At 38.3% G+C, this 12267-nt stretch overlaps 2 protein-coding genes across 2 annotated transcripts in view; one reads left to right on the top strand and one right to left on the bottom strand.

Moving 5' to 3' along the window:
* LOC135785885 (adipose-secreted signaling protein-like) overlaps positions 1-12267 on the bottom strand; it is a 260005-nt gene that overhangs the window by 184298 nt on the left and 63440 nt on the right. The window lies entirely within an intron of this gene.
* LOC135786160 (uncharacterized) lies at positions 5032-7986 on the top strand. Its single transcript, XM_065295850.2, has 6 exons — positions 5032-5139; positions 5290-5453; positions 6685-6836; positions 6935-6996; positions 7232-7398; positions 7508-7986. Exons 1-6 carry the CDS (start codon positions 5120-5122, stop codon positions 7597-7599), a joined length of 657 nt encoding a protein of 218 aa, XP_065151922.1. The 5' UTR covers positions 5032-5119; the 3' UTR covers positions 7600-7986.

The following is a 12267-nucleotide window of genomic DNA, read 5'->3' as shown; positions in this document are numbered from 1 at the left end:
AATCCTATTGTAGAAAATTACTTTAAACATGTATATTGGTTGGTTGGTCTATTGTTTACTTAGCAGAATGATTGGTGACTTTGCACAGCTTTGTATTAACAGATGATTTGTTCATTTAGTAGTTTTTTCATTTATTATTTGCACCTGTCTCACTGTGGTTGTTTCTTGTCAGGAGTGGCTCTGTTGTGGTAGATTCAGCCCTTCAATTTGACAGCAATGGCACTACTCCTAATGTGTCAGACGTGAAGCAAGTCCTTACTGATGCAGCTGCAAATGGAAACCTGACCATCAAAATCAGCAATGACACCATCAACGTTACGGCACCTGCCACACCCGGTCAGTGTTTGTTTGCACATACTTTATGTGAATGTAATACTGGAAGAAAATCTACTCCAACATCAATGGCAATGTAAAGTTTAACAGTCGGTAACTGAAATGCCTTATTTTACAAATGTCACTTTAGTCAATCCATTGGTATTAAACAAGTTTGACAGTTTTTTACTGCACAACCCTTGAAGTGCTTGCAAGCTTTTTTGGCAAAAACCTCCACTTTTAAAAAAATCTACTTCTTTGCACAAGACATATCGTGAAGAGTTGCAAAATCACTAAAAGAAGCAACTATAAACATTGCCAATGATGAAAGTGAAAATGTAAAAATAAAGAAACTGAACCACACATTAGGGGGCGCTATGGTTCATGTGGCTGCCACATTCGGGTAGTATTCAAGTCCAATTACTCAAAAGGGACACAAGTTTGAATGTGATCCAATGTCATTTCGCATGCCTTCTTTCATCCAAAAAGTTTTTGTACACTTAGAGGACATTGCTAAAAAATCTATGCTTAGCGAATTCTGCCAACAAACTGGTATTTCTGAATGGCCTAATGCTGGGTTTAAACGGATTTAAAGCGAAAGTATTCAAGAGCGTTTTGAAATATAACCGTCAACAGTCTTCCATTTGTTTAGAGTTTGTTTACAAAATGATGATACAGTAATGGATGTTTATTAGGATCAGTGTGCTGTAACATTTTCCTCCTTGTTTTATCCCAAACATGAATCCCACCTGTAAATGGGAGGTCTCTAAATGCAGCAGCTCCAAATGCAACTGCTCCAAATGCAACTGCTCCAAATGCAACGGCCCCAAATGCAACGGCTCCAAATGCAACGGCCCCAAATGCAACGGCCCCAAATGCAACAGCTCCAAATGCAACGGCCCCAAATGCAACTGCTCCGAATGCAACGGCTCCAAATGCAACGGCTCCAAATGCAACGGCTCCAAATGCAACTGCTCCAAATGCAACGGCTCCAAATGCAACGGCCCCAAATGCAACTGCTCCAAATGCAACGGCTCCAAATGCAACGGCTCCAAATGCAACTGCTCCGAATGCAACGGCTCCACACGCAACAGCCCCAAATGCAACGGCTCCAAATGCCAATAGCACTACTCCATTAGGTTTTAACTTAAGTTTCAGCATTGTTGACACTTTCAAGGCCGTTTACTCCGACATGAATGCTCCAGAAACCGTAACTCTCATAAACAGCATCACCACTCAGGTAATGTTTGTCTCTGATGATTGTAAAATTTACCAAGTATTTTATTTATTCGTTATTTAGTTTTAGTAGCAGTGGTTTCATTTTAAAGCAGTGGATTTGATTAAAAAAACAGTTTAACGATTTAAAATTAGTAATTTGCTTGTAAATGAAGACCACAGTAAAACAGATTTATAGATGTAAAGCCAGATATTTGTTTTAATCCATTTTTTAATCTGTTGTAGATTGAGCCACTTTACAAGAAGCGTTTTCCTAAATTTCTCCGGATGTTTATTAAGAAATTCAGGTAAATATCTAATAATATTGTAGAAAATTACTTTAAACATGTATATTGCTTGGTTGGCCCATTGTTTACTTATTCGAATGATTGGTGACTTTGTACAGCTTTGCAGTGGTGGCTGGTGACTGCTTTTCAGAGGGGCGCAAATTCAAAATATGTGTTCGGAGTCTTATGTGTGTTGCTCGTGTATTGTTGCGTCATGTGAACCATGTGCATCACGTGTCTTGTCAAAATAAGTGCATGCTGCATCTGGCAACTGCGAGCATCTCTTTTATCAAAAACCCTTTAGACGCTTCTGCAGCAGGCACTTATTTTGACTTCACACATGATGCACATAGGTTCACCAGAAGCCCAGCACACACACATGATGAGATAGATACATGCTGTGACGAGCTTTGCATTGTGTGGCCTTGAAAAGAAGTCACCGGCCACCAGTGCAGCTTTGTATTTTAACAGATGATTTGTTCATTTAGTAGTTTGTTCATGTATTATTTGCATGTGTCTCACTGTGGTTGTTTCCTGTCAGCAATGGCTCTATTGTGGTAGATTCAGCCCTTCAATTTGATAGCAATGGCACTGCTCCTAATGCGACAGACATTAAACAAGTCCTTACTGATGCAGCTACAAATGGAAACCTGACCATCAAAATCAGAAATGACACCATCAACGTTACGACACCTGCCACACCTGGTCAGTGTTTGTTTGCACATACTTTATGTGAATGTAATACTGGAAGAAAGTCTACTCCAACATTAATGGCAATGTAAAGTTTAATATTCAGTAAATGAAATGACTTTTTTTTACAAATGTCACTTTAGTCAATCCATTGGTATTTAACAAGTTTGACTGTTTTTTGCTGCACAACCCTCAAAGTGCTTGCAAGCTTTTTTGGCAAAAACCTCCACTTTAAAAAAATCCAATTCTGTGCACAAGACATATCGTGAAGAGTTGCAAAATCACTAAAAGAAGCAACTATAAACATTGCCAATGATGAAAGTGAAAATTTAAAATTAAGAAACTGAACCACACATTAGGGGGCGCTATGGTTCATGTGGCTGCCACATTCGGGTAGTATTCAAGTCCAAGTCCAATGTTTAGAGGACTTTGCTAAAAAATCTATGTTTTTTCTGCCAACAAACTGGTATTTCTGAGTGGCCTAATGCTGGGTTTAAACAGATTTAAAGCGAAAGAATTCGATAATCATTTAATGAGTGGCAAGTACAGTAGGTCAATATAACTATCCTATTTTTTCTAAGGATGTGGTGTTTACCAGCTTTTGCACATGAGCTCTTCATTTACTAACTCTACTTTATTGTCTACACTTATGTAATCTATAAGGCAGTCTTACTCTGAGGAACTATAAAAATATAAAGCCCAATATCTAGAAAGATTGATTATAGTCCACCCTATTTGTATGTTTAGTCATCATTTTTAACTTCAATCTTCCCTCATAGTGATGGCTTGTACTGATTCTGTACTAGGAGTATTTAGATTTTTTCCCCTGAAGAAATTTTTCCATTGTCACAGATTTCAGTCCTCACTGATACTATTTTTTACTATAGTTTATAGTTAAGTTGACACACTATTACATGTACTACTATGACACATTATTAGATTTGACCAAATGCATTACATTTCTTGAAAAGTATCTTAAATACCCTACATACAGTAAGTGACATTTTAAAACAATAGATGAGCCTGTGCATGCAAAATGCTGGAAAGAGACAAAACTCTTACACCTCTAAATAGAGAAAACTGGTCTCACAAATTCCTTTACCATTGGTCTCACAAATTAAAGTCCATGGAAAATAGTAGCAAAAAGCAGCATCAATGTTCTTCAACTGCATGAGACTCCTAGCCGAGTGAACTGCATGTGGATTTATATTCGTTTAGTACTCTAAACGTCAGAAAATTATAAACTGTCAGCAGTCTTCCATTTGTTTAGAGTTTGTTTAGAAAATGATGATACAGTAATGGATGTTTATTACTACCAGTGTGTTGTAACATTTTCCTCCTTGTTTTATCCCAAACATAAATCCCACCTGTAAATGGAATGTCTCTAAATGCAGCAGCTCCGAATGCAACTGCTCCGAATGCAACTGCTCCGAATGCAACGGCTCCAAATGCAACTGCTCCGAATGCAACGGCTCCAAATGCAACTGCTCCGAATGCAACGGCTCCAAATGCAACTGCTCCGAATGCAACGGCTCCAAATGCAACTGCTCCGAATGCAACGGCTCCAAATGCAACTGCTCCGAATGCAACGGCTCCAAATGCAACTGCTCCGAATGCAACGGCTCCGAATGCAACGGCTCCAAATGCAACGGCTCCAAATGCAACTGCTCCAAATGCAACTGCTCCGAATGCAACGGCTCCGAATGCAACGGCTCCGAATGCAACGGCTCCGAATGCAACGGCTTCGAATGCAAAGGCTCCGAATGCAACGGCTCCGAATGCAACTGCTCCAAATGCAACTGCTCCGAATGCAACTGCTCCGAATGCAACGGCTCCGAATGCAACTGCTCCGAATGCAACGGCTCCGAATGCAACGGCTCCGAATGCAACGGCTCCGAATGCAACGGCTCCGAATGCAAAGGCTCCGAATGCAACGTCTCCGAATGCAACGGCTCCGAATGGAACGGCTCCGAATGCAACGGCTCCGAATGCAACGGCTCCGAATGCAACAGTTCCGAATGCAAAGGCTCCGAATGCAACGGCTCCAAATGCAACTGCTCCGAATGCAACTGCTCCGAATGCAACAGCATCAAATGCAACTGCTCCAAATGCAACGGCTTCAAATGCAACGTCTCCAAATGCAACGGCTTCAAATGCAACGGCTCCAAATGCAACGGCTTCAAATGCAACGGCTTCAAATGCAACAGCCTCAATTGGGCCATCAACAAATGGAACAGCATCTGCCAATAGCACTACTCCATTAGAGTTTTACTTAGGTTTCAGAATTGCTGACACTTTCAAGGCCGTTTACTCCAACATGAGTGCTCCAGAAACCTTGTCTCTCATAAACAGCATCACCAGTCAGGTAATGTTTGTCTCTGATAAGAGATTGTTAGATTTACCCAGTATTTATTTATTTTTTGTTTATTTAGTTTCAGTAGCAGTGGATTTAATTAAAAAACAGTTAAATTGTTTAAAATGAGTAGTTTGCTTGTAAATGAAGACCACAGTAAAACAGATTTATGGATGTAAAGCCAGATATTTGTTTTAACCTGTTTTTCAATCTGTTGTAGATTGAGCCAGTTTACAAGAAGCGTTTTCCAAAGTTTCTCCGGATGGTTATTAAGAAAATCAGGTAAATAATATTGTAGAAGATTACTTATATTGGTTGGTTGGTCTATTGTTTACTTATCAGAATGATTGGTATTCTAACAGATTATTTGTTCATTTAGTAGTTTGTTCATTTATTATTTGCACATGTCTTACTGTGGTTGTTTCCTGTCAGCAATGGCTCTATTGTGGTAGATTCAGCTCTTCAATTTGACAACAATGGCACTTCTCCTAATACCACAGACGTGAAGCAAGTCCTTATCGATGCACTTGCAAATGGAAATGTGACCATCAAAATCAGCAATGACACCATCAACGTTACGGCACCTGCCACAACTGGTCAGTGTTTGTTTGCATGTACTTTCTACCAGTAAAGGTTTTGGCTGAACAACTGTCTGTGACCAGCAGTGTTGGGGGTAACGCATTACAAGGAACTTGCATTACGTAATAATATTACTTTTCTGAAGTAACGAGTAAAGTAACGCAGTACTTTATTAATGTACACATTAATATTTGAGTTACTTTTTTAAAAAGTAATGCAAGTTACTTTTCAGTTTAATAAATTCAGATTAAACATAAAATAATGTACTGAATTAAACTGAACATATTAACATAGTATTACGCCCAGTTTGAGACAGAAACGGAGATGGCAGGCCAGAGCTTTACATTTTTGCGATAAAAAAAAAAACCTGCAAGGCCTGAAAGAGATCAAGCCTCAGGCAAGTAAGAAAAAGTAACGCAAGAGTAACGTAAATGTAACGTAAGCATTACTTTCCATGAAAAGTAACTAAGTAACCCAATTAGTTACTTTTTTGGCGAGTAATTAAAGCAACACTATGTAGTTTCCATGTAGAAATGACTTACAGCTCCCCCATGTGGTTGAAAAGCGCAACAGTGCCTGGTATCAGACACTCTTCTGCAGGGAGGGGGAGGGGCGGGGCTGTGTTTCCTACCCTCCACCGCCACTTTCAGAGTGTGCTTGTAGCAGCTAGGAGGCTGCTCAGGTTGCAGCAACAGTACAATTTGTCCAGTTAAAAGTTGTTCTATCACTGAAATAATTTTAGAGACATTATTTAAAGGTAAAAAAACTACATAGTGTTGCTTTAATATTGTAATGCATTACTTTTAAAAGTAACTTTCCCCAACACTGGTGACCACATTTTATATCTGTGTGAAAGTCCTTAAAAAATGCTTTATAACACAGTATACATGCACTGTTAAAACGGCTGTATTAAAACAACACGTTTTGTGTCTAGTTAAGGACAACACATTTTGTGTAAAATTAAATTAATACATCCTTTCTTAGAGCAACACTTATATCCATGTAATTACTGTAAACATTAATAAAAGGTGAACACTGTTTAGCTTGCTGTCCATGATGGAGCGCTCATTCACGAAAATCAGCCATTGTGTCATTACAAAATGATTAGTATTGTGATATGTGGCTTAGATGACTTGGTTAAAAAAAATGCTAATTTGTCCAATGAGACCGTGTTAGAAAATTGTTTTCCGTTTGTTAAAATACTGGACTTGAAAATGTGTCTAATTTTCTCTTTATTTTCCTCTACAGTTACACCCGTGACACCTACTAATGCCACAAATACTACCTCAAATACTGCACTGTTTACTTTAGTATTCAGCATTGTGGACACCTTCAATGATACCTTGTCAAATATGTCCTCATCTGATGCTACAACTCTAAAAACAAAAATCATCAGTCAGGTAAAATATGTAACCAGTGGTCATATTTAAATGTATCTAAAAGAAATAAATGAATGAAAATCATAATGAAATTTAACTATTACTTTTGTCTCTTACAGTTTGGTAGTGTTTTCAGGAAACGTTTTACAAACTATCTGCAAATGCTAATTCAGAAATTCAGGTAAATAAACTGTTAGTAATAAATTGAATAAAATAGTAAAATCTTAAACAAATCAGAAATCCATTGTTTCCTTTCCATCATGGCAAGTTTACTTACTACTGTTTATTTTTTGTTTGATTATTTGTTTCAATGTTTATTTATAATATAACAGGGTTTTATTATATAGAGCAGCTTCATCTATTATTTTCACATTATCATCTAAAAAAATTGAGCCCATATTGTTGTGTGTTTTCAGCAAAGGCTCCATTGTGACGAGCAGTTCACTTGAGTTTAACAGCACTGGCGGTACAGTTGCAGCACAGGATGTGGTCGACACAATTATCTCAGGAATTAAAAATGGAAATTTCACCTTCAATATCGATCAGAAATCCATCAAAGTTACAGACTCATCAGGAAACACGGGTTAGTAAATATTTCTAGATGTGTGTTTTTATTTAATGATCAATTTCTTTAAAGTATGATTTAGTAGATTCCACTGCACAGCAATATAAAAATCTTTCCTTTTTTACAGCGTCCTCCAGTTCTCGAGTGATCACTAGTATGCTCACAGTTCTGTTGATGACTCTAGCATCACTTCTGCTGTCAGGAGTGATCAACCTATAAGCACCACATTCATGAAGAATCAAAGAAAAACTATTCCTGCATTGATTACATCAAAACATATTATGAATGATCATGTCATCTTTAATCTTTTACACTCATTACGTACTATTTAGTTAGCATTCAGAACCAACAACTTATTGTACTTTGCGCACCACGTCATAAGCTGTAACAGTTATCTGAAACAGTAGTCTTATATTTAGAGCCAGGTAATGTATTGTATGTCTGATTAATGACATTTTGTTTATAGCTCTGTTATGTCTATGTGTATACTGAGTTGGAGAAATAATGAGGATAGGTTTTTACATTTACACCGACTCTGAACATTCCTCCATGCAACAGTAATTGCACAAATAAATATTATACATGTATGTTAACATTTTAAAATGGAATTGCTTTGTTATGAACAGATTTATTTAACCTTTGAGTAACAGAATCTAAAACTGTTCCTAAACATATTGTGTACTTACTGTTTTATGAGGTTTTTCTTTAAATAAAGGGGAAATCTTGTCCTTATTTTCTGCAAATGTTTTCAACATTATTGTAATTCTAGAGAAGAAATTTTACACAATATTAATGGTAACATTAGTAAATTCATTAGCTAACATTAACTAACAACGAACTATTTTTTTTATTATTTATTAATATATGTTAATGCCTATTCAGTTATTCAACATTGTTCATTGTTGGTACATGTTAGTACAGGTAATTTAAAGTCAGAATGAAAATAAAATGAAAAACATAATTTGTTTTGTAATATTGTGGTATTTTTTACAAATGACTTATCTTTGAGATTTATAATTTTTTTTTTTATTCATGTGCCCTCATAATGTTTAATCAAAAATGCAAATCTCCTCCCCTCCTCAAAACGATCTCTCTTTACTTCCGGTCATATGCAGGGACGCCGTAAGCTTAGGGAAATTCTACAGTGCAGTTTTCTTTCCACTGTAAAGTTTTCGATCTGTTCCCCCCATTTTAAAAAAACAAGGTGCACGTTCCCTGTTTTGTGTTATCTTATACGAAGTCAGCCCTTATAAGCTGTTTTAATTAACATAGTCGTATATGATAGTTAACATAAACTAGAAATGCTATCGGTTACACACTCCAATGTTTTGTAATACAATATGCCAAGGAAGTATTTTATGCAGTCGAGAATCAAGTTGACTGTGATATAACAGAAATGCCAAGAATGCTGAACTAGTCCAGTAATGTATATTAAAGCTTCTCACCTTGCAACAGCTTTAAGAAATCAATAGAAATGTATGCTGTAATCTGCAATAGTTGTCCTTTCATTTCATTTTAGAGTCCCTTTGATAAAAACAATCTAAAGAATCATTTAGGAGTATAGCTGTTCCCTGTTTCAATGATCTGTCGTTATTTTTGCTTCACTGAAGCTGCTGGTGTGTGAAACCTGTTATAAACCTTATAAATAATGCTAATAATTATAATACAAGTTTTGGTCAAGCATTTTTGAACCAGTCTTATTTAAGGCAGAAGGTCAATTTCTAGAAAAGATGCATTGTTGTTGTTTGCCATTTTTCTTCTTCATCCTTTATGCCATTCCAGCATCTACAGCAGGGGAGTCAAACATACCCCGCATGATGATTTATATAGTTGTATTAAATATTAAATGCATATTTTAAATGTTACATTTTTTTGGTGTGTAACAGCTCAAGTATACAGTATGTTAATAAGACTGCCAGTGAAAATCAGACTATAAAGTCTCAAATCTTATTGTGAGATAAAGAGCATCACAGTTTGATTTCAAGTATTTCACTATGATTTCAATCACTGACATGAGATTACTCTGTCAATATTAAATATATCAAGTTTATATTTTCAATGAAGGTTCTTTACATTATGTAGGATGATTTTATGTAGAAAACAGTAAACCACAAATACATACTTCAGCTGGGTTTTCACAGGCAGGGTTATTAATTATCTTTAATATTTGTCTAAGAATGTTGCATTTTCTCTGAATATTTGATTACTGTATTGTATTTTTCAATTAAATTTACATGTGCACAATAAATCATCCTAGCTGCAGACATTGTAGGTCTCTATAAATACTGATAAATGTGGTAAAAAAATAGCAAAAGAAATAGGTCTGCATTATTAAATTGCAGACAAAGATTTTGAAGGATTGTGTGTTTGCTGCGAAATGGGTATGGTTGGGGGCCCAACCCAGTATTCTTTAATAGGGCCTAAAATTGCTTGCGGCGCCTCTGGTCATATGGTATTGCAGGTGGGTGAGGTCCGGGAGAAGATTGCGATTAGAAATTAGCAACCCGACCCAACTTCAAACGATCCAATCAGATCTCAATGGACAAATTCAAATCCAGCCCTGCCTTATTTCATTTCACTACATCTATTATCACTTCGGGTGTACTCACTTTTGTTGCTACCTATTTTGACATTAATGGCTGTATGTTAAGTTATTTTCAGAGGACAGCAAATCTATACTGCTATACAGACAATACAAGTTTACACACTGAACTTATAAACAAAATTATAAAAGCAAAACATTTGTTTTTGCCCCCCATTTTTCATTAGCTGAACTAAATAATCTTTTACTATGTACACAAATAGCATTACTATTACACAGGTGTGCCTTAGGCTGGCCACAATAAAAGGCGCTAAAAGGCCATGTGCAGTTTTACTGTATTGGGGGGTCAGAGGGGGCCCGAAACCATTTGACTCACGTTGTGCAACACAACTCCTTTACATAGTGTTGATCAGGTTGTTGATTGTGGCATGTGGAATGTTAGTCAACTCCTTTTAAATGCTGTGTGAAGTTGCTGTAACAGGTATAAGATGATCTTGAAGGTAAATATGCTGGATGTGAAAGTCCTGGGCTGGTGTGGTTACACGTGGTCAGTAAATTCCTAAAGCGGTCATTATTTTCTTGAAACGCATTGTGTTTCTTGTTTCATATGTTAACATACTAATCAATCTACAGCCCAGTCAACATGTGAGATCACACGAGATCATGATCACGAGATGATAATTCACAGTGTGAGCTATTTGTGAGCTCATTGTGATTTCAAAATGTTGGGTTGCCTGGTGCACTCGCCAAATCCCGTCTATGGATAATCCGGCCCTGCAAATTAGCATCTTGATATATCACACTAGTGAGGTGGATGGATTATCTCGGCAAAGGTAAAGTGCTCAATAACACAGATTAAGTTTGTGAACAATATTTGAGAAAAATAGGCCTTTAGTGTACATAAAAAAAGATCTTTGTGTTCAACTTAAAAAAAAATGGGGGTAAAAACAAAAGTGTTGCATTTATAATTTTGTTTAGATTATCTGGTTTGTTAATTAAAAATATTGATAAAATGTTTATATTTATAGAAATGAACAACCACATGATGGACCAAAATATACTTGTATATGGTGCAAGAGGGTAAGTTGTAAATAACTGTAAACATTCATAAAACAGCATGAAATGTATAAACACCCTTATGTAAATGTAACTGGTAATAAATAAATAAAATATATAATTTTCAACCCAGAAATGGGTCAAAAAGGGACGAACCCAACCCGTTGGAATTTAATCTATTCTTTTTTTCAACCAAAAATGCTGTATTGTTTTAACCCATTGTTGGGTCAAATATAAAAAATGTCTGGGTTAATTTAACCCCAGGTTTTGTCACGACTGGGGTAGGAGAGACAGGACGCAAACGCAAGGTTCCAAATAAATAACATTTAATAATAAAAACACGAGGGCTGACAAGGTGAATACAGAAACTCAGGAACACGAACACAGGAAACAGACAGGGTATCGAAGACAATCTACCGGCAACCGGTGTGACAGAAACAAGGCATATAAATACAAAGACAATTAAACATAAGACAGGTGTGGTGTATTGGCTTAATGAGTCAATGAGAGTCCAGGTGAGACGGATCAGTGCAATACACAAAACATGACACGGATCACCGTGACATGACCCCTCCCTCTACGAGTGGCTACCAGACACTCACATAAACAAAACCAACACAAAAGTCTGGTAGCGAGAGTCCAAGGGAGGGGTGGAGGGCTTGGGGACCCTGGCGAAGCCGGCAGCCGCCGGGATGAGACCAACAGGAACGGTAGGCCGGACTGCGCCAGGAGAACCGGAGCGATCGCTCCGAGAACCGAGGCAGACGAATTACCCCCCTCCTGGGAATCGCCGACGATCAGCTGCCCCCGGAAGTCATCTCCCATCCCCTCGCGGAAACGGAGACCCTCTCACGGTAGCCACCCCGGGGAAATGATCGGGCGTGGTCCGTTCCGGATCCCCCTGCGAGCAGGATGGTGGTCCTCCGAGGGACCGTCGACGACGACTCAACCGTTGGGGGACCGCCTGGGCCGATCCTCCTCCCGCATGCTTGCAGGAGCGAGCGATCGCTCACGGTGGTCCCCAAGAGACATCGGGGCTGATGGGGAATGAACCCCGATGTCTCTTGGGGACCACCGTGAGCGATCGCTCGCTCCTGCGAGCATGCGGGAGGAGGATCGGCCCAGGCGGTCCCCCAACGGTTGAGTCGTCGTCGACGGTCCCTCGGAGGACCACCATCCTGCTCGCAGGGGGATCCGGAACGGACCACGCCCGATCATTTCCCCGGGGTGGCTACCGTGAGAGGGTCTCCGTTTCCGCGAGGGGATGGGAGATGACTTCCGGGGGCAGC

This window comes from Paramisgurnus dabryanus, chromosome 4 (genome assembly GCF_030506205.2).
Source record: "Paramisgurnus dabryanus chromosome 4, PD_genome_1.1, whole genome shotgun sequence".
Lineage (NCBI taxonomy): Eukaryota > Metazoa > Chordata > Actinopteri > Cypriniformes > Cobitidae > Paramisgurnus > Paramisgurnus dabryanus.
Note: the sequence above shows the minus strand (reverse complement) of the source record. Positions and strands in the feature narration are given on the sequence as shown.